Below are 27,905 nucleotides of genomic sequence, written 5' to 3' on the forward strand. Positions count from 1 at the left end.
AGGCCAGAGACAGAGCACACTTGTGGGTGGGTGGGTGTTGGACACTCAGGCTTTTAAGTCCCTGGTTCAGTCCCCAGTGTATCGGCCAACACGGTGGCAGTCACATATGCACCACTTAATCCATCAAGATAAGGCTACAGTGGGACCTGACTGGAACACGGGCCTAGCGCTGGCTCCTCTGCCTACGGCTGAATCCCACCCTATGCACAGGAGAGATGCAACAGACTTACATACAAATCCCCACGGTGCCAAACTTCCCCATGTACCCAGCCACCTTCTGCCCACATCCCCTGGAGCTGCTGGTGCTTCCAACAGGAATCCTGAGAGACGACAGAGTAGCAACATTAACCTGCTTTGCGGTGACGCTTAGCGGCTCTGACAGCCGTCCGGGGAGGAAGCTGATTTTTCTGAAATTTGAATAGCATGTTTTCCGCATTTGGCTTGGGAGACAACCTGAGGATAATCACATTATGCCCTACGCAGCCGTGAAAACACTCTCCTTTGCTGAGCATTTCCCCATCCCATATCCCAGCTTCCCTCTCTGGCTGGCAGTGCCGACCCCCAGTATCAGAAGTGTCACTGCTCCCCCCTCCAAAAAAAATTGCCAGAAACATTTCCTTTTAATCACGGGTTGTTTTTTGGAATAGTTCAGTCCACAAACCAACAATGCCTGACTCCAGACACTTCACTTTTCACATTTTCCCACCAGCTAAATATTTCCTTGATGATAATTTAATCCAGAACGTGGGGGGAGTTTGATTCAGGAACAGTATGATTTTACTTTCCATTTTTAACTCCTCCCTTTGAGCCGTCCCTCCACTGGATTGAGAACTCTTCAGGGCAGGGATCATGTCAGCCTAGGCAGTTGTACAGCACCTAGCACAACAAGGATCCCAATTCTGACTGGGCATTACTTCAGGGAAAACAATCTAGCAGCTGCCTTCGGTTAACCCTTTTGGTGCTGAATAGAGAATGACACTAATCAGAGATCTATGATCCTCTCCATCTTTGGCCTGTCTGCTGAGCCCTCCCCTCCTCCCCCTCAGTTGTGACGCTGGATGATTTTGAGAACTGGTGAACTCATTTCACACAGGCCACTGGATTGACCGACAACAACAGCTTGATCTCGCCAAGCCGGTGACCAAGGAGCATAAAGATCTGTGGTCCATGACCAACGCCCCAGAGCATCCAGTCACCCATTAGCCTCTGCCCACCTGTCAGCAGAGTCAAAAGCCATAATGCGCCGCTGCTCCGTTCCTCCACCCACCCTGAGCTAGCGTCCTGGCCATGAGCCTTCTAAGGCAGGAGCAGTCAGCTGGTCAACACAGTGCGTAACCGCTATCTGTGCACGAGCTACTTTACTGCAGTTAAGAGTATTAACCTCTCATCGGAGCGGAGCAATATGTCACTTGGCTGCTGACAAAAGCGGCCGCTTGTGCCTTTAACTGGTTTTATTTGGAAGAGTCTGAAGGGACATTTTTCTATTAGCCTACCCCATTCCAGGAACGAGCTCTTCGAGAAGCCCTAACCTTCCAGACAGTGCAATGAGCCATGTAATGTATCTCTGAAGAGTAATAAGATTCCGGCCCTTCCGCTCCTCTCCTGCCTCGTATATTACCACAGCCGAACTCCATAGCCATAGTGACACAGCTGCTGGCTAGAAGGGTTCGTGCCACGCACAAGGCATGGGCTTGGCTTTTGTCTCCAGGGTTAAAAGGAGAACGGGTGAAAAGACGTCAAGGCGTGGCAAGTCCTAATTTGAATTGGCTGGAGACGTAGGTGACTTGAGAAGAGGGAGAAGCTGCTGGAACAGTGGCATGGAGGGGTGGTCACGGAAGCGGACGGCAAAAAGTTATAAATAGACTGGGCGGAAGTTCCAAAGAAGTCCCAGTGGAGTGGCACTGAAGGCAGGACATCTAGACACAGAGAGAAATCTGAGGTTCTCAGCCTCCTCTTTTGACAGACAGACCACTGAGAATTCAGTCCAGCCAGTCAGATCTTAGTTGATTTCAGTTGCCAAGGCCAACATTTTCACGAATGATTAGAGATTTGGGGGCACCCAACTTGAGGGTTTAAAGATTTTCTAAAGATTTAAGGCTCAACCTTGTCGGGAAAAGTCAGGTCCCTTTAAGCTATCTTAAGCTGGACACGCTCCCCCAAAAATAAATATGTAACATCTTTGTTTGGTTATCTGTAGATACTGATTCTGGGACCCCTGTATCTAAGTACATGAGCTGCTACTACCTGATCTTGAGGATCAAACCTCTAAGCCTGAAACAAGTTGCAAATTCAAACCTATTTTCCAAGACAGAAATCTACATAAAGATGGAGGTAAGGCTACCAGTAGCTTAAGAGTAAAATCATTACCAGAATGTTGTGATTATCCAAAAACCAAGTATTAAATATTCCAGAAATTCAGTGTTAAGGTTAAGGACTGGACATGCACAGTGATAGCACCCAGACCACCTTAACTCCAGGTCTGCAGTGACAGACAGGCCCATTGTGTTAGTGTCGGTTACAACTAGAGGTAGGAGAAAATTTCCATCCAAAAGTTCCAGAGGGGTAGCCGTGTTAGTCTGTATGCAGCAAAAACAATGAGAGTCTTGTAGCACTTTAAAGACTAATGAATTTCTGCAGGCATAAGCTTTCGTGGGCTGCAACCCACTTCATCAGATGCAAGAAATAGAAATAAGGTAGGAGGTATATATGTACATCCAAGGGTAAGGAACAACAATGGGAAGGGGAGGTGTTAGCAAAGTCCATTCAGTTAGAGTAGATGAGGCCTATTCACAACCATTGATTAGAAGGTGAGAATGTGTGAACAGTGACAATTACTTCTTGTAATGAGAGAACCATTCCAAGTCCCTATTCAGACCCAGTTTGATTGTGTCAAGTTTGCAGATGAGTTCCAGCTCTGCAGTTTCTCGCTGAAGTCTGTTTTTTAAGTTTTTTTAATCTGTTCTAAATACAGCATAGGTTCTTTTCCTGGGAATCACAGACAAAATTGTGCGCATGGTCCATCTAGCCCAGGGGTGGCCAACCAGTCAGAGATGAAGAGCCGCAAAGAGTCACATTTGCCTTTTCAATTTCCCCTAGTCTCTTACCCTCCTCTGAAAATTTGGGCTGATCCCTCCCCATTTCAGGGGCAGCTTGTCCATTTTACTTGTCAGTTTCCCCTCCTCTCTTAACTTTCCCTGAAAAGCTTGTCAATTTCAAAGAGCAGCATGCAAAGAGCCTGAGCTGCATTTGTATGACCAAAGAGCCGCATGCGGCTCGCGAGCTGCGGGTTGGCCACCCCGATCTAGCCCATTCTCCACCTCACTGTCAGGGCAGAGAGCTCTCACTAAGCAGTAAGGTAGACCCAGGTGTATATAGATGTTTATATTCAGGGTGTACAGCTGAGCTGTCTTGGCTTTAAATCCTTTGATTGGAGCTGAGCAAAAGTTGGCATTTGCATTCCATGGGAAATTCCAACATGTCAAAAAATAATAATCATGGAATGGAAATTCAAAATCATTTGGAAGTGTAGAAACTTTTCATTTAGACATATCTGAATTAAATATTTTGACACTCCTGAGGAAGCCCCATTGCACCATGTGAGATATAGTCCTCCAGGGAGCTCTGCTTATAGGAGACAACAGGGACCCAAATTACAACGTCCATAATCAGTGAGGTAGAAAAATGCAGCTTAATGGTTTTTGTAACTGATTCAAAATAAAATGTTTCGGGTCAATCAACAAAATATTCTGATTTGTGCCAAGCTGATGCACCACAAATATTTAATTTCAATTTTTCCCATGGAAAACTGAAATGAAATATTTCCTGCAGAAAAATCTGATTTTGCCAAAACTTCATTTTCCGTTGGGAAATCATTCAACACAAGATGCCCGTCCAGCTCCACCACTCACGTTTAACATAGAAATGTAAGGCTTGGAAGGGCCATCGAGAAGTCATCAAATCCAACCCCCTGCACTGGGCAGGACCAAGTACTAGACCAGATCCAACCTGTTCTGAAAAACTTCCAGTGACGGTGATTCCACAACCGCCCTTCAAGGACTATTCTAGAGCTTAACTACCGTTGTGGTTAGAAAGCTTCTCCTAATATCTAACCTAATCTCCCTTGCTGTAGATTAAGCCCATTGCTTCTTGTCCTACCTTTGGTGGACACGGGGAACGATTGATCCCTGTCTTCTTTATAGCAGCCATTAACATGTTTGAAGACTCTTATCGGGACCCTCCTTAGTCATCTTTTCTCAAGACTAAACATGCCCAGTTTTTTTAACCTTTCCTCATGGGTCGGGGTTTCTAAACCTTTGATCATTTTTGCTGCCCTCCTCTGGACTCTCTCCAATTTGTCCACATCTTTCTTAAAGTACAGCACCCAGAACTGGACACCGCACTCCAGCTGAGGTCTCACCAGCACTGAGCTGACAGGGACAATTACTGCCCATGTCTTACATACGACACTCCAGTTCATACACCCTAGAATATCAGCCTTTTAATGTGCTGCAATTGCAAAACTCCTATGCCATTTGTGATCCACTGTAACCCCCCAGATCCCTTCAGCACTACCACCACTCCGAGTCCTTTCATGTCCATTTTAGGCATCTGGAAATCAAGATCCCGCCGATAAAAAAGCCCCACAAAACCAATTCCGCTTTGTCTTGAGACCTCTTGCTCTGAGCCTCCCAGCTGGACCTGCCCCCACCTCTGGACTCCCTCATAAATCACAGTCTGTCAAGACTGACACAAACGGCCACCTGCCCTCTCTCCCCAGGGTTGGCACAAGGTCAACCAGCATCCTGGAACTCCAGCACGGACGCCCCGTTACCCACGCCATTCACCTCCCAGAGCAAAAAAAAGGGGGTGGCGGCAGAGTCCCAGCCCCCCGGTGGGAGGTGGGAGCTGCGAGCTGCGTCTAAGTGTCTCCCTCTGGGAAAAATCTTTGCTTAATGGACACGACACTCGCTGGGTGAGAACACATTTTGTGTGTCTACGAGACAAATGAGCAAATTACGGATCTCCAGCCCACTTTATCAATTCCTTATTATCCCATGCTTGGAGGCAGCTGGGTCCAAAGGAAAAGAAACAAAACAAAAAACAAACCACAACAGCTTTGTAAAAAAAAAATCCATTCCAAGGAAGAGCCTGTGCTTCTCATGCCGAGGGTCACGCCACAGAAGACAAGGCAGCACGTTCCAGCTTCAGTTCCCTCTTGCCCGTTTCACTTCATTTGCTCCCCCAAACGCCCCCCCCCCCCCCCCCGAGCCCTAGTACAAGTAAAATTTAGATCGACCTAGCTGCATCACTAAGTTAAGCCGACCTAACCCCTGGTACAGATGTGGCTGGCTGCCATCACACAGGGAGATTACCTACATCAGTGGGGAAAACCGCTTCCCTTGATGTAGGAAGCGTCATAGCTGCAGCACCGTAGCTGTGACCCTGTAGCGTCCATAGTGTAGACGTGACCCTAGGTAAGTGACTAACAGAGGCAGACCAGAAATTGTTTTTGCTGCTCTAAACTGCTGTGCGCCACTGAAATTAACGGAGCCCTGCTAATTTACACCAGCAGGGAATTTGGCCTTGGATTCATCTGGCCATTTCCCCCAAGCTGTCCTCTCCCAGGGGCATGCCCCGAGGATTAGCTCCTTCGGTTTCCATTGACCTCAGCGGGAGCGGGAGTATATTGCTTTGCTGGATGGGTCTAGAAGATGGATTCCCATGTCAGGACACAGCTATATCCCCCCACTCCCACCGACGCCAGTGGGAATCCTGTCATTGTACTGGAGCTTTCAGTGGAATGGAGCGAGATGAGGAAGGGGAGGAGCCGCACGTGATGCCTTGATCGTTACTAAGATCCCAGCGAACAGCTGCAGCGGGGAGGCGTGTAAATCAAGGAATGCACTTCAAAGAGGGAGGAAGAAATGGCACCACGTGGAACGCGCATGTGTACATGGGTCGTCTGGCTGGGAAAGGATACCACAGGCCTGGAGACAACCCAGAGGGGGCAGAGAGAGAGAAGAAAGGGGAAGTAGAATGGAAGGCGACATGGAGAGAGAGAGAGGAAGTCCTTGAGGGCCAGGGGAAAAAGCAACGTCAAGCTGCAGATTTAGAACTGTCCTCGATCCCCAAAGGCCGAGAATAACGCCCAGAGGTCCCATGCTGCTCCCAGACTCCGTCTCTGCAAGGTCTCCAAAGACCCCAGGAGATTCATTTCGAAAGTCCTTAGGTCTCATCCAGCCCAGACAGCCCCAGGGTCTCGGTAGTGGCTCTACGTAACCAACTCCAACAACTGCTCAACGCCAGGCACCCTCCTCTTCACCTTTCCTCATCCCCCTCACCACAACGGTCGGTTACCAAAGCCATTGTGTGGCTGTAAAGAGGCCTTTTCACAGCCGAGAGAGATTAGCAGAGGGGAAGACCCACAAGATCGAGTCTGGTCTGTCCCCACCAGGGACCAGGGCAGGGTCATCCCTGCCCTACACTCTGCATTCTCCTCCTCTCGAACTCTGCAGCCGAGGGTTATTATTTCTCTCACATTGCTCCAGAAGCCAGGAGTACCCGGGGCCAGATTCTGCTCTCAATTACTTCGCTTTAAACTCCAAGGAACTCCACAGACATTTGTGCAGTGCCTCCAGATTGGCAGCAGCATAGCCAAGATTAGACACTGGCGCAACACGCACTAATCATATATCTAGACACAAACCCCAAGACCCTGCTTCTGTTGCTCTGTATTTTCTACCATCACCAGCGCCGTGTGCGCACGAACTGCTACCAGATGAGTACAGGAAGGCTGAGCTCCACTCTCCGTCACACCAGTGCAATCTCCACTGACTGGAGCGACTCTGGATTTGCACTGATGCAAGTGAACACTTAACTCGCTTGCTGCTCTATGTGAAGAGCACCTGCCCTGTTGTGTTTCACACCCGCTTTGCATCGGTGGAAATAGCAGCATGAGGTGTAGGGCAATTGAGAGGCAGGCCCAAAACATTCTCAGTTCCAGTGCTAGAGATGTCACCGTTATCCAGAGCTCCAGGCTGCAACATCTTAGTCACAGAATTATGATTTCAAGGCAACCAAGGAAAGGTGGGGTGGATATGAGATATTTCAGGGGTGGAAGGTAGGCTGGCGAGGAAGGAATTGAGGAAAGGGAAAGGAAGCTAATGTTTTATCATTCCCCTGGAGCTTGGTAGCAGGTCTATTCACGGGTGAGAGAAAGAATATAAAACAGTAAAAGCATGTTTTGTTTTGCTTTTATTACCTGAGAAAATTGAAGCGAGTCTGAATATATCAGAGAGACGAGAGGTGACTGGCTCATAAGGGGAAGCTTCATAAAATTCTTCTCCTGGAGTAGGGGAAAAAAATAAAATAAGAGAGATTGAAAACCCGCACTGAATAAACCCAACAGCCACACATGCTATTTCTGAGCTGCCTCCCCCCCAGCCTCCCTGGGGGAAGCTGGTCAAAAGGCACTAAGGGGATTAGGTGCCTAGTCCCACTGAATTTCAGCGGGATCCTGCCACGGAACTTCCTTCGACCCCTCTGCAAACCCATTCTTCCTGGAATGGTCTGATGATTCATTTCTGCAGAGCTGGTCAAAACATTTGGACCATACCCATTTCCCCCTAGGAAAATATCAGTTTCACCAAAGCTTTTCGATTTCCTGTTTCAGGGAAATTGAAACAAAAATTCATTGCAAATGGACACTTCAAAACAAAATGCATTATACAGCCCTCATCATCGTAGTATCATAGCTCCTCCCAAACATTAATGAATTAACCTTCAAAGCCCCACCGTAACTCTGTTATCCTCATTGTACAGATGGGGAAACTGAGGCACGGAGCAGTTTTGTGTGAACTGAGCAAAGTCATCTTGTAGCAGAGGTAAGAACAGAACCCAAGTCTCTCGACTCCAAGCCCTTCTTCTCACAAAAACTTGCCAACACTGCAGGAAGGTGTATATTTGTGGGGAATTTGAGTGAATATTTTAATTACCATTTCCAATGTTTTGCTTCGGGACCTTCACTGGGGTTTAATAACCCAAATCTACAGACCCAGAACAGGCTCAGCAGAATGCAGCAGCCACTTGCTAACCGCCCCGCCCTCAGGCCAAGACTCTGCCAACGACCGCAGCGCGCTAACTCTTGGAGCACGCCTAGGCAGAGAGCCGTCAGGTTTGTGGCTTTTCTCCAGGGTGACTGTGAAACTGAGCGAAGCTGCCAGTATGACCAGTATACGCAAGGCCCAATGCTAAAGGCCAAACCTTGGGAGAACTCCCATTGACTTTACTAGCGTCAGCATTTGGCCCTAAAGAGGAGAATTGGTGACCAGGGCAATGAGCCCATGACTAATTTGCTTTCAAGCATCTCCAGGAGAGATACTAAACTTAGCTCGAGAAGTTGCTTTCTCTCTTGCATTCATGCACTAATTCCTAAACCAAAACGCACCCCCAAAGAGCAGCCTTCAGCAAAGTCAAGGGTGGACTGACAAGCAGACTAGGCCATCGGAGCATTGTCCTTCCTAAGGAGAGATTCATGAAAGGACCATTAATATCAGCCTCGCCCCTGAATACTCCCATTGGGCAGGTGCTCTCCATACAGGAAGAGTCCTCCTCCGACACCATCAGCCGGAGGGGGCGGGGGTGGAAAATCAATGGAAGGCCACTCAGCACTCCCAGCAGAAGACTGACCAACAGCCTCGTGCATCGATTTCCACTGCACCTAGCAATGCTTTCAGTAAGCTCCCGACTCATCTCTGCAGATTGGGAGCGCGCCAGGGCCTGCGGATCGGGCCGGTCCATTGACATTTCCTGCCCGGAGGAAGAGCTGGCAGAGGCTGAGGTGCCCATCCTGGTGCAGCGGTTGAAATGAAGGGAATAGGAGCAGTTAATTGCCACATCACACATGGACTCTGAAACCAAGGAGGACACGGGGTCTAACCACACAGCCCACACTGGCTCCCAGGGGCTGGGCTGATGCTAGCTCCCTTCCAAGCCAGCTCTCTGCTGATCAGCAAAGGGGATTCTTCAGGAAAGGGGCAGGTGACTAAACAGAGTGGCCTTTTTCCAAACTTTTTGTCCAAAGCCTGCTCTGGGTTACACCGGGGTAGACCACGGTCTTCAGTGGCGCTGACGCCAGCGTAGCTGAGGGGAGAATCTGGTCCTGTCTGCCCACACAAGAACTAAAAGCAGTCACACTAGAGTGGGAGGCTGCCCTGCGGATAAAGCACAGTACCAGAACTCCGGGGAGCTGGGTTCAAATCCTGACATGGCCAGAGACTCCCTGTGTGACCTTGAGTGAGTCACTGAGGACCAGATGCTTAAAAGGTATTTAGGTGCCTAACTCCCATTGAAATCAAGGAGAGTTAGATGCCTAAATACCTTTAAGAATGGGGTCCTTAATCTCACCAGCATCCCATCTGTAAAGTGGGAATAATAATCCTTCCTTCGGCTGTTTAGAGTGTAAGATCCTGGGGCGGGGACTCTCTCTCGCCATGCGTGTGTGCAGCACACGGCACAGAAGGACCCTGATCTCAGCCGGGGCCTCTCGGCACTGCTGTAACACAAATGACAGCTTTACTGTGGTCATCGGCTCGCACCCGTCACAAAGCCCAGAGTGGATAATGAGGATCTTCAAGCACACTGCGACCAGGGCCGAATTTAGCCTCCCCTATCATTGCCAGGAAGGTTTGTATTATTCTTGCCTATTCTACATTCCCCCCCACCACGACGGGCAGTCTGTGGGGACCGAACCCACGACTCCCAGGGGCAAAGCAGAAGCCTCAACCACTCGGGCTAAAGGGGCAATTCTGAACTAGCCACAGTATCAGGCTCTTATCCTCTAGGAGGGCCAGCCTCTAGAATGAGAACACAACATGCTTGGTGGGGCATACAGATGGGAAGTGAGGCACGAAGGGATAGGCAGGGATGGGCAACTCTACAGCAAGCTTGAAGCCTGGAAATAAAGCAGGGTGAGAGGCTGGGATGACAAAGTGGGTCTCGGGAGTAACAGGGGGAAGGAACTCCAGATTGCACCTCCCACCTGGGTTTCAGGTTTCCAGATGTGCAAAGAACTGGCTCTTTTCAATTCAGTGGCAACTCCAAAATGTTTGTTTTGAGTTGAACCAAAACTCTGAGCAAATCAAAACATTGAATTTTATTTTGAAACATTTGAGTTTTGACTTTACCATCTTTAAACTGCTTTGATAATAAAACAAAGCATTATGAAACAGGCACTTCAACCCAAAACACACAGAGAAGTTTTTAGCAAAACAATCATCGCACTCTGTCAATATTGGTAGGCCACACAGACGGTGAAGGGAGGCCTGGAGGGTTAAATTCAGCCCTGCTATCAGCAGTTGGAACTCCCATTGATTTCCAAGAGTTGCATCTTCTCAAACCAGAGCTGAATTTGCCCAGATAGTTTAAGTGATTTGCCCACTGTTTCCAAAGGCAGAGCCAGAATCAGAACCTAGGATCCCAATATGGGTTCCCTACATGTCCCCCAACATCAACACACAGGCCTTCAGACTCTCAGATTTGCTTTTTCTTTCTCCCTCTTCAAATTCAAATTTGTGATGCTACTCTAGGGTAAGGCTACATGCAGAAAGAGAGAGGTTCCCTCACCTCCATGAGACAGCCTTTACCACCAGGTCATTGGTTCAAATCCAACCTAGGTCCATAGTGACCAAAAGCCATCACTCCCATGAGATATGTGACGTGACTTGAGTGGGATTCAGTTTCAGTTCTGGTGTTTTAAATTATTTGTAGGATAGTACCTACAATCCTCCACCAAGTTCAGGGTGCATAATGCTAGGTGCTGTACAAACACGAAGCAAAAATTAGCTCCTGCCCCAGAGAGCTTACAACGGCGTCACTAGGTAAGACAAAGGATAATTAGTGCCCATCGGCAGGATGGGCATGGGGATAAGGCACAGGGAGTCTGTGGCAGAACCAGAAAAAGACCCAGACCTCCTGAGTCCTAGCCCCGTGCCTCAACCATGAGACCATCTCCAACAGCCAGATCTTGCCACCACAAGATCGCTCATCATGCTGATTGCCCTGTCTCAGACTCAACTGCCCTCTCGCTCCTGGGGATGGTGGAGGTGTGTCTCTCTCTAGAGTGGAGGATGGGAACATGGGGGAAGCTTGATCTGACCACAGGCGATGCACCTACTCTGTGGATAAACAGATCTCACATGGTGACCCAGCAGGCAGTTCCCTTGACAGGGAAGATGCTCAGCCAGAGCAGGAGGCTTCTGCTTTTAAAACCATTTTTACAAGCCCACTAACAGACTGTGGCCCGTGCCCAGTCTTCCAGGCTCTTCCGGATCATTCAGGATATTATTAGCCTGAGGAAGGCTGTTTTTGTCCCCCATAATTGAAGCCACTCAAAACCTTCTGCTGGAAAAAAGGCCTATTAACAGGCAGGAAGCAATGAGGCACGGCCAGATCCCTGTTCAGCAGCTCCCTGACGGACAGTTATAAATGCCTTTCACTACTGGAAAGCCTTCAGAAGGCTCAGGAGGCAAAACTGGCCACCAGGGAGCTGGGATGGTTTACCAAGAGCCACCCTCCTTCCCTTCAACAAGAGGGGAGAGACGCTTTCACCTGATGGCCATTTGGTGGCCTCTGAGAAATGAATTGGTGGGTCTCAGCCCACTGCCCCCCCCCCCCCCGGGCAGGCGTGTGCACAGCACTATGGGCTTGGCTGGAGAGGCAACTTGCGTTGAGAGCGCACAGTCAACAACAGCCCAGCTGTCATGCCAGGAACTGACACACCAGCCCCCAGATTGTGTCCAGGTCGCGCTGGCCACTCCAGACCTTTCTGCAGGGTTCATTGCAACCGAGCCCAAACCAGCTCAGCTCAGCCACGAGCAGACATCACACAGCACAGACACACAAGCCCCAGTTGCAAGCTGCTTCTCTGGAGACCAGATCCTTTGGGTGCCTGATCAGTGAATCGACTCCTGACCTGCCCGCGGAAGGCACCTCGGGAGGAGTCTCGTGATTACTAGCAGCCAGCACAAAGGTACCCATCGCCTTCCAGGCAGGGGCAGCCACGCTGCAGGCCCACAAGAGAAGCCAGCAGGCGGGGGACTGGAATTCAAGACCACAGCAAAGCACACTGAGAGGCAGCCTCCGCGGGAAGCTTGCACCACCTCGGTGACGGGAGGGAACAGAATCTCGGCCTCCAGGCTAGAAAGAAGAGGAGGAGGAGACTGGTTGAGGAACACAGAGACAAGGCAGGCTACAAGGCGGCAGGGTGGCCTAATGGATAGAGCAATGGAGTGGGGAATCAGGAAACCTTAACGCTATTCCTGGCTCTGCCCCAGACCCTGCTTCGTGTCCATGGAGGAGCCACTTCTCTCTGTGCCAGGCCTTCCCTTCCCAGGTCTTCTCTAGCTAGACTGAGAGCTTTAGGGGAGAGACCGTCTCACTATCTTGGCTGAAGCCTCTGCTACTGTACTACAAATAAATATGGGAAACAATACCACCGCGCGGCCCTCCTCCTGCGTTATTCTGGCCTGTTACCACCTCTTGGTGAAACTGAAAGGCAGTTAAACGGAAAGGAAACACTTACGGTCATCCTAAGAGGCCCTCATTTAAATCCAAGGCGGCCGCCTTGCTGGGTTTGCTAACGCTCTGATGACAAATGGCAGCTTTATTAAAGTTTGTTTGGCAAACACTAACCTCTCGCTATATTGCTTTGCCAATGCAATAAATAATTAAACACCGGCTAAACCTTGCTGCTCGCTAGGAAAATTACCCAGTATTAAAAGGGCATTGAACTTCCCCTAAGCTGGCGGAGATGCAATTAACCTCTGGGAAAGCCACTGGGGTGAAGCCAGCTTGGCTTAGCGCAAGGGACCACGTTCTCACACACCAGGAGAATGCGAAATTCACTCACTTGAGAAAGGTAAGAGGAGATCAGTCTATTGGCCAGATGCATGGTGGGAGATTCTAGCCTCATGTTCTTACCCCATTCGCTCACGTGGTAAGACACGGTGAAATCTGAGCAAAGCCACGGCTGTGCAGGTCTCTCACGAGTTACCAGGTTGAGGTAAACCTAGGATCCCCCCAGAGACGCCATCTCACCCTGCCAACGTGTAAAAACTACAGCCTGCCTTGTCTTCACTAGGATTTTACCTCGTGCTAGCCAACACATGGTAAGAACACACGTTTCTTTTTCCTTCTATTCCTTAGTTTTTTTTCTGTGCCTCAGTGTTCTGCTCTGTGAAATGGGACTAGTATTCTTCCCTCCCTCTTGAAAGTGCTGTAAGACTACATTCATTCATGTGTGCAAAGCTCTCTGAAATGGCTGAAAGCACGCTGCTGAGGGGCAAAGCACCGTTCAGTAGAGATTCCTGCTCCCAGCCTGACTTTCTAGCCATCCAACAGCTGAGCCGACAGAGTCTAGAGTTCACCTCCACCAGCTGACACAGGTTAAAACTACAAATTGCCTCATCTTCACTGGCAACTTAGCACTGGAAAAAAGCGTGGACAGAGGTCTAAGGGAGCCACCAGGGGCCAAAGCTTTCAGAACTACTAGGCACCCATAATCTCGGTCAGATTTTCAGCACGTTGGGTGCTGAATGCTTTTGAAAAATCTGGTTCCAAAGTCTTGTCGGCACACAAATGTACAACACTTTAATGAAATGGATGCAGCCTCCTGTGCAGATACTCTTTTTCTAGGGTAAAAATTGGTTCTATTGCTTTAGCTTAGCCCTATAAATTTACCGACACCATCTAAAACAATCCAAGCCAGTTTTAACCGAATTTAGAAGTGTCCACACACAACATTGCACCAATTGAACTAAACTAGTTTAAAAATCACACTTATATGTAAACTGATGCAACGTTGTGGGTAGGCCACATCCTACTCCGCCACCAGGGAACAACCTAGGGAGGCGAGACTGGTGAAAGGGAAAGCTGTGGGTTACAGTTTTGGTTGCGCTGCAAAGGTTAGAAAGAGGAAATATTCCCTGCCACACTCCCTTGGCTCTTAATTGTATGAGGGGGAAAAAACTGCATTGCTTTCATTTGCAGGATGCACTCAGATGACCCTGCCGCCCCCCACCACCTCCTTTCATCCTCTCCCCCGTTCTACTCTCTCTGCTTTATCCTTCCTGTCCCCCATTTTTCCTCCCACACCCACAAGCAGGGCCAGGTTATTCATGGGACCTGCTGTGTGCTGAATTTGGTGGTTATTCCATTCAGGTGCCCAAATGGGAGCCTTCGGGTACGGAGCTCTTTTGGAGAAATCTGGCCCTGAATCTTTAACGAGGCCGCACAATCCAGCGGATGGCGCATCTGCCTAGGAGTCAGGGGACCTGCATTCTAATCTTAGCTCTGCCAATGACTTTCTGCGTCACCTCGGGCAAGTCGCTTAACTTTTATCTGCCCCAGTTTTCCCCACCCCAACTTTAAAATGGGAGCACTTGAAGAGCCAACATGCTTTGTAAGGGGCAATTATTATTTCCCGCAGACTCTTCTGAGTTCCCTACATGCTATTCACCAGTCCTGCTGGCACTAGAGCATCCTCACTCTCCAGCACCTGCTTTCTGCGTGCAAGACACCCCAGTATGCGCAAACACACCTCTCTGTTTCGAAAAAGCAACATCTGCCATTCCGTCTGGGGGTGCCGGGAGCGTTCCCAGGCATCCGATGGTCTGCAATCAGCATCGTGGGCCAACGTATTAAGGAAAAGATTCAGAGCTCGCTGTCATAGGGCTGGAAGTGTCTGGCTGGTTCGTCGTTGTGGGAGAGCAGGGATGGATGCTGCACCGCTGGTGTGAAAAGATCAGCGAGATGGCACCCAGGGGGCAGCCCAGATGGGAAAAGGGAGGGGGAAATGTGTTCGCTACCAAGAGCAGCCCAGTGGCAGCTGGTATGGCGAAGGAGACTCAGGGCTCATTCTGGTCACCAGTAAGTGAAACATTTTCCCAGTTCACAGAACCACCAACGGGGGGACACTCAGAAATGCCTGGCAGCCCCTGCTCCACACAGCCCCAGCACTGAAAGGCGGCTACAGACTCCGGACGGAGGGGCCTGGGCAGAGCTGTGTGCAGAAAGCTTGCCAGCAGCTGCCCACGCCAGCACGCCCAGCCCCTCCACTCTGCGGGGGCCACAATGCCATGCTCCAGCACGGACAGCCCGAAGAGCTAAGAAACCCCTGGTGGTGATGTATAGCGAAGGGGAAGGGAGGGCCCCGACTTGCTGCTGCCGACTAAATTGCTTGAGAGGGGTGGGGTGGGAAGAGACAGCTTCCTCCTCCTCCCTTTGATGAGGAGGAGAGAGTAGATAATCCTCTCTCCAATAAACAAACCAGCCCAGCGCTAGCAAAATCCAATTTCAATTACCTGCACTGCTCCCGCCTCTGATTTCCACCATCCCCGGCCTGCAGTCACAGCAGCATCTGGCGCATCTCAAGGCATTGCGTTTAGGGGAGCAGCCAGCTCCGAGGTCCCATCGTGCCCTTCCCGCTGCACCCACTCAACCCCACCCCCTTACCAGAGAAAGGCCAGTATTAAGGAGGTGCCTGGCTTCCTCCCAGACAGCGGGCTTGGGGTAGGGACAGACTGCACACCAGGCTGTAGTACATCCTATTCCCAGCACCACTCCACGACATGCCCCTCTGTGGCCTACATGCAGCATCGAAGGGCCGTAAGGAGCACCTTAGGAGAAAGTCAGGGAAGCCTAACGGTCAGAGCAGCAGCCTGGGCACCAGGAACTCCTGAGTTCTAGTCCCATTCTTTTTGGGGAAACTGAGGCACGGGGAGCAGACGCTCAATCCCATCCTAAACTCCAGCAGAGGCGCTGCACTCACCGGGGTTGGGGCTGGAATCATATTGTAACAGATACAGGACCACTGAAAGCTTCTTGTCCAGAACAGAGCTTTCTCCCAGAGCACAGGTCCCTGCCACTTGAGCTAAAGGAGAACCTGCATAAGCTGTGAGCAGTTCAGGGCCTGAGACACAGCGCTGCGCAGGTCCAATACCACCCTGCAGTACCGGCACAGATCACTGCTAGAACAGCCTTCTCTGCACTTACATAGCATCTTACACCGGAGGATCTCAAGATACTTTGCAGAGAAGGGGAAGGACCATTATCACTGCCTGTAAAGCAGGGGGCTGAGATAGAGAAGGGAAGGAACTTTCCCAAGGTCACTGAGTGAATCAGTGGCGAAGCCAGGAATAAGAGCCAGGGCCACAGTTTGCCCGCTTCCACTGGACACCGACAGGCAGGAGAGGGAAATGCTCTGCAAGCAAGGCCTGGGGGCAAACCGAGACTAGGTTGACAGCCAAGAGCCTGCTCTGAGAGGGGGGCAGGCAAACAGCCCCCCCGCGCGGGCACAGACTGGAGACCTGGCCCCAACGACCCCCGCTAACGCAGCCTGGAAATGAACTGCTTGGATAGGAAAGGCAGCCCGGCCAGAGAAGAGCCCAGCCCCATGCCCAGGTCACCCCATCGGCCCCTGTTCCAGCCCCAGCCCGCTTTTTGCAAGGGTGCCTCCCTCCTGAATACTCATCAGCTGCTTAACAGGGAGAGGGAGGCAGCGACACAGCCAACGGAGGCGCTGTGGCCTATGTCACTGCCCCGAGGCCAGCCAGCCTGGGAATGCTCTCTGCGCTGGGGCAGCTCATTTAGCTCTCAGCCCCGGCCGCTGGCAAGGGAGGCAGGGGTGCATGCAGGCACGAGGAAGCTTCCTGGGCTCTTCAGCTCTGGCAGCATCCCAAGGCAGGGGTGGGATGTGCCTGAGCCTAGAGGAAAAGAGAGAGTCTGGGAAAGGGGGATGGTAGGAAGAATGTAGAGGGGGAGAGCAGAGAAAAGGAAGGAGAGTCTGGAGGAGAAGGGGCGAGTTTGGTTCTCATTGACTTGGCTTCGGTTCAACAGCGAAGGAGAGGAGAGTGCGACCTGGGATTTAAGAGCGGAGACATGCCAGCCCAGGACAGCCCCACTGACACCAACCCAGCTTCGTGCCAGGTTTCTGCCAGCCAGTGCTACAAACTAACGCACAACTCCACACAATTCCATTAAGAGTCCGTGTCCCTGGCCTGCGGAACACCCCTGCTATGCCAGGCCCGGACCCCCCCAGTTCTGCTAGCGCCCCTTGGCGCTTACCTGCAACAATCCCTGCTATCCCAGTCCGTCCCCGGCTCTGCTAATGCTCTTCACTCCAGACCGGCCCACCCAGCCCGGCTATTCCCATAGTAAACCCTCCTCCCAACTACACTGAGGAAGAACCAGATTCTTCGCTGCCGGCGCGTGCGTTACCCAACATCCACCACTGCAGAGCAGGGGAGAAGAGCTCCCGACTCAGGATCCTCTGCTAACACCAGTGGGAGTGTTTTATTTCCACTTTGCGCAGGTGTAAACCGCAACAAGAGAGAGCTCGTCAGACTCTGAACCCACCTCGGAGCCCACACCTGCTTCACCAGCTCCAGTTCCTGGCCTAGCCAGCGCCCGTCAGAGCAGCTAGTGGATCAGAACTGTTCCCACGCACCGCTACCGATCTCACAAATCAGAACCGCCCGCCCACCGCCAACAAACTACCCCTCCAGCCATAGCAAACGGATCAGACCGTTTTTCCACCACATGCCCAATGAACCAGAACGGCCCCCGGCTGCTACTGAGCAGACAGACTGGAACATCGCATAAGCATCCTGATGGCTCAGGACAGTCCCTTTACCACATGCCCATGGGATCAGAACCATGAATACATCAGCACAGCTGCCTGCGGAGCCTAATGGCCTGGCCCCCCTTCCTCCCCCATGGGTCAGGACCACCCCACGCAGGATGCTTACCCTCCGTCAGCCCGAGGTGGATGCTCCAGTAGATCTGAAGGCACTGCAGCTCCTTCTTCATGCCCCGTTTGCAGCGGCAGTCGTAGAGCGGGCTCCCCTGCAGCACCTCCAGAGCTGCCTGGCACTCCTTGTTGGCCAGCATGGTATTCCTGTCCCGGCCAGCCAGGCACTGGCGCAGAGTGCGGTAACGGGAGCTGCAGCTCGACTCAGCAGCGCACAGCTCATTGGCCCGGACACAGTCCACCGGGGTACGCCAGCCATGAGGGTCATGGTCAGATGCCAGGGAATGGAGGGTCTTGTCTGGACAAAGGGCAGGGGAGGGGGAGGAAAGAAAGGCCAGAGCGCGGTGAGTCATGGCAGCCAAGTGGCAGGAACAAGAACCCCGCAGCAAAGCAAGGCACCGCCCTTGGACAGCGCCTCCAGCTGACAAAGCGCCCCAGCCGGCCAGCAGCCCACTGCTCCAGCCTGGGCCCCCCTCCCACTGCTGCTGATACAACGTGACCCTGACCTAGAGTTCCTACTGCTCCCCCCCACTGCCCTGCCAATGCAACTGCATCCTGACCTGCAATTCCCCCCCACCCCCACACATTCCTGCCATGGAACCCCCTGCTCTTCCAGTCCTGGGGCCCCACCGCCCCCAGGGCTGCTCTGTTACTCCAGCTATTCCCATCTGGGACCCCTCTTGAGCTGCACAGCCCCCCTCCTATTTCAGGCCCGGGGCTCTCCCAAGCAGGAAGTGTCCGTCGTGCCTAGCTCACCAGAGACTAAGTTGGTGCCACGCCCTCATTTCTCCTGCAGCCAGCTTCCCAGAGATAGTTCGTGGCCTCTCAAAGCACTTTGCAAAGGTGAATGGATTGGTCCTCACAACCCTAAGCCAGCCACATTTTCCAGGTGGGGAAACTGAGGCACCACACCATGAAGCAACTCAAGCAAAGTCACATAGCAAAGCGGGAGCAGAGACAGGAATAGAAGCCTGAGATTCTTGGTCCCAGTCCGTTGCTCTAGCCACTGGATAACACTGCTCCACATATGTAAAGCAGCATATTTGTAGTCAGAAAGCACATCAAAAAGGGTTTATTTAATCTCTTTTCAGTCTGAATTATCCTCAGGATATAATGAAAATCCTGCATTTGAAAAACATGGGAAGCAGCAGGCAAAGACGAGCTGCAACATGCAATAAATCTGGCTTAGCTCTTATGGTGACAGCCACAGAAGGGTTAATTTTTCACTCTCAGGAGGAGCTCGGGCAACAACCTTCCAGGGAGTGTTTGAACTCCCTGCCTTCCACACCAACCCCCGCCACTCGAGCTGGAGAAGGAAGTCCAGTAGCTGGTAGCACTAGTAAGCTGTTATCCTTTAGGGGAGCAGCCACTACAGGGGAACACAACATACTCTCTACTAGCAGGAGATAATGGGGAACATCAGCAGGTCCTCAGAGTCACTGATCAGACACACAGCTTGTTCCCACGGCTGTGAGGTCTGTCACTGACATGCCTTACTAGCGCTTGCAGAGGTGGTGGAGCAGAGCCAGTCTCTCCTGCTGAGAGGAGAGACCAGCCCCCAAGCCTGCAGTAAGTCATCACTCCCGAGACACTGGAGCAGAACTTCCACACCTCCCAAGAGTCAAACTCCAAAAGGATTCCTCAACCCCCTCCTCCTGGCTATAAGAGTTTTACTCATCCAATTAGGGGGCAGAAATAATATCATGTGACTTATGTGACCAGTCGCCACCCAGCTCAAAAAATGAAGGCTCCTGTGCTATCAGTCCATAGCATAAAACAAACCCCATTGGCTCCCTGGTGTCACTCCAGGTGTGTCTCAATGTCAGGGTCACAGAACCCAGGATGCCCCATCTGAAAGGGTCTTCTTCTCCTTGGCTTGCTGCCACCCCTTGAAATAAGGGTGGGGCAGGGATCTCTGTAAATCTGGTCATGCTTCACTTCCAGCTCTCAGCCCTTCTGTCCCTGGGCTGCACTGATCTGTCAAGGAAGGCCCAGGATGTCACCTCCCAACATGACAAGGGCCCGATTTTCAATAGAGCTCACAGCGTCGGTCGTGCATCCACGGGGCTGAGCTCTCTACCAGGCCCCTGACTCCGCGGGCTTGTTGTGCCTTTAGCGCCCCACTGGTGACTGCTCCCCCTTTCCCACCAGCGTCACTGTGAGCAGAATCCATGGTGTAAAGAGGCCCACGGAGCGATTCCCCCGCCAGCACTCCCAGAAACAGCCCCGCTCCCCGTGAGCCCATCTGTCCCGGAGGGAGCACGGCCCCTCTCCAGGTCTCCCCCAGGGAGTCAGCTCCCGCGCTCTGGGCAGGGAGAAGGCAAAGCATCCTTGCTCTCAGAGCAGGGAGCGATGGATAGGAAGTGGGGGCAGCCGGGCACAGGCTGTTTTATTACCCGTTGGGGTGGGGGGGAAGGGATATAGCCAGTTCTGCAGCCCCTCCCGCACTTTGCTGACATGGCAGCTGTACCCCGCTCCAGTGCTCCCCGCTTCCCATCGCCACTGCACACACTCACTCCGTCCCCCCTCTTCTAAGGCAGGGCCAGGCCTCGAGGCTCCCTCTTCCTCCTCCTCTCCCCGTAGAGACACCCTGGGCTCATTCCCCAGACTGAGCCCTCAGCCCGTGTTGCGTCCCATTCAGTCAGGCCAGGAGCTCGGGCCCAGACGGCAGCTGGGGCTGCTCCCTGCCCCCTCCCGCGTGAGGCTGGGATGGAGAGCACAGGCTACCGAATGAGGCAAGCAGCAGGCAAGCACAGAGAGTCAGCACGCAGGGAGGGAGCCTACCGTGCCGGAGCCAGCCCTGGGGACGAGACCTCTTGGGCATCGCTGCCCGGCCTTAGCTGGGTCTCCTCCCACAAGGTCATGGACGCAGGGTTTGGATTTCCCAGGCATGCCAGGATCCACAGGGGACGGAGAGAGGATGTCCCCTTGGGAGCAGGACTGAGACCTGTTCACAGCGTCTTTCGTCCCGCTGTGACCCCTGTTCCCAAACTATGTTCAGGGCAGCTTAGCGGGCAGGTTGTAGGCATTAGGGAGGCAGTGTGGACTAGTGGCTGGAGCACCAGACCGGGACTCAGGAGAGCTGGGCTCTATTCACTGCTCTGCTGTGTGACCGGGGGCAAGCCACAGCACTTCCCTGTGCCTCAGTTTCCCCACCTGCTTTTCATCTGTCTTTTCTATTTAAACTGCAAGCTCTTAAGGGCCGGGACTGTGTAAAGCACCTAGGCACAATGGGGGTCCCAATCTTGACTGAGGCTTCTAGGTGCTGCCATATAATAGTAATAAATAATCTGTCCTGTTTGCTGCGCATCACTATGTCCCCCAGTATGGAACAGCCTGCAGCTGAGGCTGAGGTCAGGCATACCGGGAGGGCAAGATGTTAAGCAAACCCCACAGATACGGTGAGAGTTTATTTCTCATGTTCTAGGCTGAAACCACCACACTCCTCTCGCCTATGGCCAGATCACTAGAGGTACAAGAACTCCAACAGCCCATACTTGCTTGAACTTGTCCAGGAGATAGACAGGCACATGTAAAAGGCCGACTATGACAGATGGGGAAACTGAGGCTCAGCACAGTGAAATGACATGTTCCAGCCCCTGCAGCGAGTCAAACAGAACCTAGGATTCCTGACCCTCCAGTCTGAGTTCAACCCACTAGATCACACCTCTCTTTCATTTAAGGTCTGATCCCGTGTTCCTTCCTAGCTGCAAATCCCTAGCGACTTCAATGCAGCAGGGTGGCTGAAGACTTCCTGTCTGTTAATGCTTAATTCCAAAGTCAGCAGGGGTCCGGATTGGTTCTCTGATAACCAGCCCCAGCTCAGAGACAGCCCAACACCCTGTTCCGTGAATCTGGAACGAGTCCACTGAAGTTACTCTGGATTTGCAGCATGTATCCTAGAGTAGGCTGTGACCTGCCCCCCATAGGACAGGCGGAGGAGCGGAGAGTCCTATTGGCCATAAAACATGTCTCAAAAAGCAGCAAATTCCAAAAGAAATAAGTAAAGCTGGAAGCAGCTTCTGGTGAGGATTCTGTGCTCGTGGAAGGTCCTGGCCTGGCTGTTCCTGTGCAAACAGCAGAGGAGTCATGAGCAATTCCTCCCTGCTGAGAACTGGATCACAGCCCAGAAGGCAGCGCCCCCCTTCCCCTTCCTGCAAACCCGAGTTCTGTTTCTAGAGGGAGGTCGATGACTGGAGAAATCTGATGAGTTGATTTGGGCTCATCCCCATGCACAGGGCCTCTTCTCGCCTTCTGAATCACTGAGCACAGCATATCTCACGTGGCCCATAGCTTTCAAATACAGGCCACCCACAAGCCCTGATGGACATCAGTCTCCTTGCTTCCCTAGCTTCTCTTCCTACCTGGCTGAGTAACCCCTGAGCTTTCTCAACCCTCTGGCACTAGTGGGCAAAAGCGTTCAACACCTTCTAGCTTTGAAGAGGTTCAGAACCTGGCTCTGAATCCAAATCCTGCAGCTCTGTCCCGTCTCTGTTTTAAACCAAAGCCAGGCAAAGGGTTGGGTAACCCCACTGGCTACGTGTGTGTCAAATTGCCCTCTAGGGGCTGGTCCGCATCGAAGATAAGAGTCTACTACTGCTGCCAGCTGGTGGAGTTACACCTACAACTCAAGCAGTCTGTGCTGAGCCATTGCAATGTAAAACCCTGCTGAGAACCTGTGCACTGGGTTATTCTGTTTGGGTCAAGGCACAAACATGGAGCTCTGGCTCAGTTTTCATTTCAAACCCTGACACCCCAGCCAAGTTCACGGAGGCTCATGCAGCCTCTGAGGGTATGTGCAGACTGCAGCGGGGGCGATGTAATTCCCAGCTCAGGTCGACATGCACGTGATAGCGCTGTTTGAGCAAGCATGCTGAAAATAGCAGCGTGGCCACGGCAGCGCGAGCCAGCTGTCGAGTCAGCACCGAAGATTTCAGATGGGGTGGCTAACACAAAGTGCCGCCCGTGCCAGCGCAGCCACACTGCAATGTTTTGTGTTCTAGCCGGAGCAGAGCTAGCATGTGTGGTGGGAATTACACCTCTCAGCTGCAAATGTAGACATAGCCCGAGTGAATGTGCAACTGTTTCACATCAAAATGACATGAAATTCCCCTATGGTTTTTAAAAAAAATAAAGTGAATAAAACTCGCTTGTTTCAATGAGCTCCCAGCTGCTTTTATAGCGTGATTACAGACATAGGAACTCGGAAGGTAAGTAGATACGTAATTATCCAATAAGACCAGTTGTCTGATGTGGCTTATTTGGAGCCCTAATAAAAACCAGTTAAGACCCTGTGCAAAACTCAAACAGACGGTGTAGCTGGAAAGCAAAGGAAATATTTGCACCAAAAGGGAATCACTAGAGACAGTTCCTCCATCCTTCTCCCCATGATTGAACACTCTACAGGGCTGAGAACTACATCCTTTCCTGGCCTCAGCCGCCCCTTCATCCAGCCAGTTCCCAAGCATATTCCCCTGCGGGCCCTGCAGCCCAGATTCTGGTTTGTTGTGCAAATTGGATTCAAGACAGGCCATCAGGAGTCATCAGTCAGCTGAACCATCTGGTTTTCCCCGCCACAATATCAAGTCACAGCTCTCTCCTTGTAGTAATTTTCCCTCTGTACAATTCCAGCAGACCCCAGTGAAAGACGCACACACATTCTTCATCCCTGACTAGTCCCCCTTCCGGACTGTGCGGGCGTTAAATACCTCGCTCCTCCTGCAGGTTTTTAATTGGGTCTCGCCGCTGAAGAGCAGCTGCTGCTAATTGCACCGCAAGGTCATGCTGGCTGGGGTGGTTGCAGGGGTTGGTCCGTCAGAGACGACTGCGTGGGATATGGATCCTGTCCTTCAGTGCACAGGGACATAACTCCTGGGACCAGCGACTCTGCAGTCTTTATACGCACAGATGCAAAGATGGAAAATGGTCCATCCTGATTCAAGTCATTCCAGAAATTCAGCAGCTGCAGGGCACCAGCCTTTTACCCCTGCAGAGTTAGGGGCCAGTTCCAGCTCAGGTTCCCAATACACTGAGTCTGGCCGGTTTCATTCTTAGCTCCGGTGAAGGTTTGTCCACCTCGTGCCATGAACACACCATTGGAAATGTCCACTGCCAGCACTGGAGAGGGCTGCAGGCCGGGAGCGAAGGGCATCAGCGCAGCTGCCTGTGGGGGTGCCTAGAGCTGGACTAGCAGCAGGGAGGGGGACTGTGGGTCAGCAGTGATGGCCACCAGTGGCGTTGGAATAGCAGGGCTTCTGCGGGCCACAGCTGAGCCACGTTGAGGGTGCAAGATTGATCAGTGGGGCACGCTGAAAGTCTACACGGAGGCATCCACAGAGCTTTGGAGATATAGGGCCTGATTCTCAGTTAGGCTGTTGGAACAGCATAAAGAGACAGGAAACAGCCCCTAAAGGAGCCCCCTGATTCGTGCAGGGGCGTGCAGCTGCATAAGAACACTACACTAGCCCAGTTCCCCAGGAAGGTAGGGATGGGCCAGTGGCAGGGAAGGGGCTTGGCTAGCATAATGCATTGTGGCTATTCTCTACTTTCAAGGTCCAACTTGGGGCCATAGGTAGGAGAACGTAAGTTAGAACAGCCCTGAGGCATTATTGGTTCTCAAGGGGCCTTGTCCTGGAAGGTGTTACTGAAGTGAGCAAACAGACTTGAGGCCATAGTGTTGCCAACTCCTGTGATTTTATCAGGAGTCTCACTACAATGGGTTTATTTTCTTAAAGCCCCAGCTCACAGAGTCAGGTGAATACTGGAGAATCGCAGCTTCCACTACAAGACAAGCAAACTTGGTTCTAGTCCTTCTGGCTGGGAGGAAAAGTTTCAAGATGTGACCTGGAAAGGCTCAAAAATCAAAAGCAACCAAACAAACCCCAGATGGTTTTGGTTCTTTAATCTCATGAGTTCTGGGGCATCTGACTCAGGATTCTTGAACACTTGGCATTGGCACTGCTGTAGACTGGATACAGCCATGCAGGGTATACTAGCTACAGCCTCCTCCCCCTCTCAGCGCACACACATCTATCGCCAGCTTCACATGAGCCGTCAGAAGATCTAATAAAAACCGTGCATCTTTCCCTACCACTTACCTCCTGCCCCTGAGCAGAGTCATGCCCGGACACCCAGATTCCCCCGTCTCTCTCTTCCCCATCTCCAAACTGTATCATGGGATCCAGACGTAACGAATCAGAGGCTTCACTGGATTTATTTGAGGGAGGGGGTATTTATTTATCTTACACAGCATTCCACCGCATTGAAAACCAGGCCTTTCACCAGCCGGTCAGAAATGGGACCCAGGCAGTCCCGTCAACTGGTGAGGAAGCGAAAGAGGATGGAAAATGAGGAGGGTGCTAGAATCTGATGTGTGGGTGAGGCTGGAAGAAAAACGCCTCTTTAAAAGTCCAGCCAGGAAGGCTCCCTTCTTCTCTCTCTGTGCCTGGGGTGCCATGTATTGTGGCCAGGTTCCTTCAGTCCTTCCTCATGCCCACGGGCCTGCTCCTGTCCCGCATTTTCCGGCAAACTGCTGATTTCACAGCCCTGCCTTGGGTGCACGGAAGCGATTATCCCCCCGTGCTCTGATACAAAAACCACTGGATACAAACAGAAAATGTCAGGCCGACTCTAGCCTCAGTGAACAAATTCCATTTTCTCCCCGCCGCAGGTCACGCCGGCCAGGTATGGAAGTGAGACAGTGACACCTACAGGCAGCCGGGAGGCCCATCCCAGCTTCATTCTGTGAGCAGCTGGGAACATGCAGCAAGCAGCAAAGCGAGGAGCGGGAGGGTCACTTGGCTTCGTTTGGAGTTTCTTTGGCGTCGTGTGCGCAGCCGCCCTTCACCTCCTCGCTTCGCCTCTTGGACCCCTGGCATCCTATTCCAGCTCGCGCTCTTAACAGGGCTGCATTGCCTTCCTACTGCCCTGGGAAAGAGGTTTTCATTCGCTGCGACGTCTGTTGTCTGCTCTTCTTCTCTGCCCCTAGCAGACACCTTCTGTCCTGGGAGCGCAGCAGTGCCCTAGGTTAGGCACCAAACACAGGTTTTTTCAGACACGGACCTGAAATCAAATCTTCACTTATGTTGCAAGTCAGTGATCTATCCTTTCTGCCCGGCAGAACATTAGTACACTGACCAGTGCCCGGGCAGAGAGAAGGAAAGGCTCAGGGCTGGGAATCACAGGCAACGCATCAACCAGCATTGAAGGGGACTTGATTGCAGGTCAAGACTGAGGGGCACTGGCCAAGCTAGAGGGCGAGGAAGTAGCCAGAACTAAAATAGCAGGGCGTGCGGCCAGGGCAGGATTGAGGCACCTTGGCAGAGCTGTGCATGGTGAGAGGACTGGCATGGCAGGGGGTGCTGGAGGTAAGGACTCAGGACCATTGACAGAGCCGGGGAAGGGAGCCCAGAACTGAAATAGCAGGGAGTGTTACAGGTCAGGAGCGAGATGTTTGCTGAGCTGTTTACTGGAAATCTGTCCATCACTGGTACTCAGGCCAAAGAGCAGTCCGCAGATTTACTCCTGATTTCAGCAGATGTCTGACCTTTTGGGCAATCACTGAATCTTGTTCCATTTGGGCAGACAGGAAACGTGTCCCGGTAACTGGCATTGTTGGTGTAAGAGACCATGGCTCAAAACCACATCCAGCAAAGTGATGGGAGCAAATTTACTCTTGTGCTGGAAATTCTTCTTGTCCTTCCAATACTATATTCCACGTGGGCTGGAGGAGGGATCCACAAGGCAGAACAGCGCTGGAATATTGCTGTCAGGCCTCCGGTTCCATGCACGATCTCAGCTCTGAGTGGGCTTGTTCTTCCCATCCTACAACCACAGCCGCTCGGAGCCAGACCTGCACATACGGAAAACTAAACGCTTCATCCATGGAACTAAAAATTGCAGAAAGGGCTGGTGGAGGGAGAAATGGAAGCCAGTGTCTCCAGGTTCCCATCCTTCTAGGAACCATACAAGAAGAATGAAGATTGGGAGTGCAGAGGTGCAAGTCCAGGGTTTTACGGGTTGTGGGATCCAAAGAGCTAAACAAATGACTACAACAACCCAGGAGAACCGCACCCCGTCCAAGAGAACCCACCACAACTGCCAAAGGTGCTTGCCTCCAGGGACTTAGATCCACCAAAACATCAGGGCCCCCTTCCAAATCTCCCCATCACCCCAAAGCTGACTCTTCCTCTCAGTTGCCCATCTCTGCACACACTCTTCTCCATCCCTGGTGTAAATCCATTGTTGACTCTTGCTTTCTCAAGGAGTCACTCTTTGGTTAAGTCCCCCTAGGCCTACATCCAGGCCCAGGTCTCCCCTTTCTCAGGAGACAAAGGGAAATCTATACTTCAATCCTTCCCAGCACGGCGCCACAGCTAGGTCTGAAGTGTCTTCTCCATGCCGCCATCCGCACTGGATTTCCTCCCGCCTGCTCCTCACACCCCAGCCCCCCTGCAGAGCATAGCCTCACCGCTGATTGACTGCACATGGCTCCTGGGCTGCACCCAGACACCGGTATGCAGGGGATTGGTTTATATCAGGGACTGAAGGTCAGGCATGGCAAAAGCAGAGCAGAATCCAGAGGCCACGTTACCCCCAGAAAATGCTGCCAGGGCAGATGGGAAAGGCAAAAAGCCTGGCTCTGATGTAATGAAAAGAGAGCCCAGGAAAGAGCCCATGGGGCGCAGGGTCCAGCATGCGTATGGAAAGGCATTTCTCCTGAGCTCATCCTGGCATGGGCAGAGATGCCCACCAGTGGCAGTGATGGGAAATGCAACCACAAATCTCCCAGTCGTGACACGCAGAGCTGGAGGAGGGTGTGTCCCAGTGACCCTGTCTCTGCTACCTGGCCTGCCCATTCTTAGTGCTTGGACCAGAATTGTTTCCCTCTGGTGCAGCCATCCCAAAACAGACCCCACCCCAGCCTGGCTGGCGTATTAGCTGGGACTGTCCTGGACCCAGGGCCCAGGGCCCAGGCCAGCAAAGCACCAAGCACCATAAGCCCCCACTGAGGGCACCACTGAAATGGCCCCTACACAGATGATGCCCCAGCTCCTACTTCTTATATCACAAGGAGCTTGTGCATTTAGTTCATTATAAC

General features: G+C 52.0%; 1 protein-coding gene across 3 annotated transcripts in view; it reads right to left on the bottom strand.

Annotated features, from left to right (window-relative positions):
* GFRA2 (GDNF family receptor alpha 2) overlaps positions 1-27,905 on the bottom strand; it is a 103,056-nt gene that overhangs the window by 50,118 nt on the left and 25,033 nt on the right. Inside the window, exons 1-3 of one of the 3 annotated variants that reach the window (XM_067530266.1) lie at positions 18,563-19,408; positions 17,805-18,104; positions 7,262-7,345 (exon numbers count right to left, since the gene is read on the bottom strand). In XM_067530266.1, the coding sequence (XP_067386367.1) occupies positions 7,262-7,345; positions 17,805-17,946 (226 nt within the window). In that variant the 5' untranslated portion in view covers positions 17,947-18,104; positions 18,563-19,408. Of the gene's footprint in view, positions 1-7,261; positions 7,346-17,804; positions 18,105-18,562; positions 19,409-27,905 lie in introns of those variants that run through there. The other 2 variants (XM_067530264.1, XM_067530265.1) reach the window with 2 other exon arrangements.

The sequence above is a fragment of the Emydura macquarii genome, unplaced genomic scaffold (assembly GCF_026122565.2).
Source record: "Emydura macquarii macquarii isolate MOO-44397 ecotype Brisbane River unplaced genomic scaffold, CSIRO-AGI_Emac_v2 contig_3059, whole genome shotgun sequence".
Classification (NCBI taxonomy): domain Eukaryota; kingdom Metazoa; phylum Chordata; order Testudines; family Chelidae; genus Emydura; species Emydura macquarii.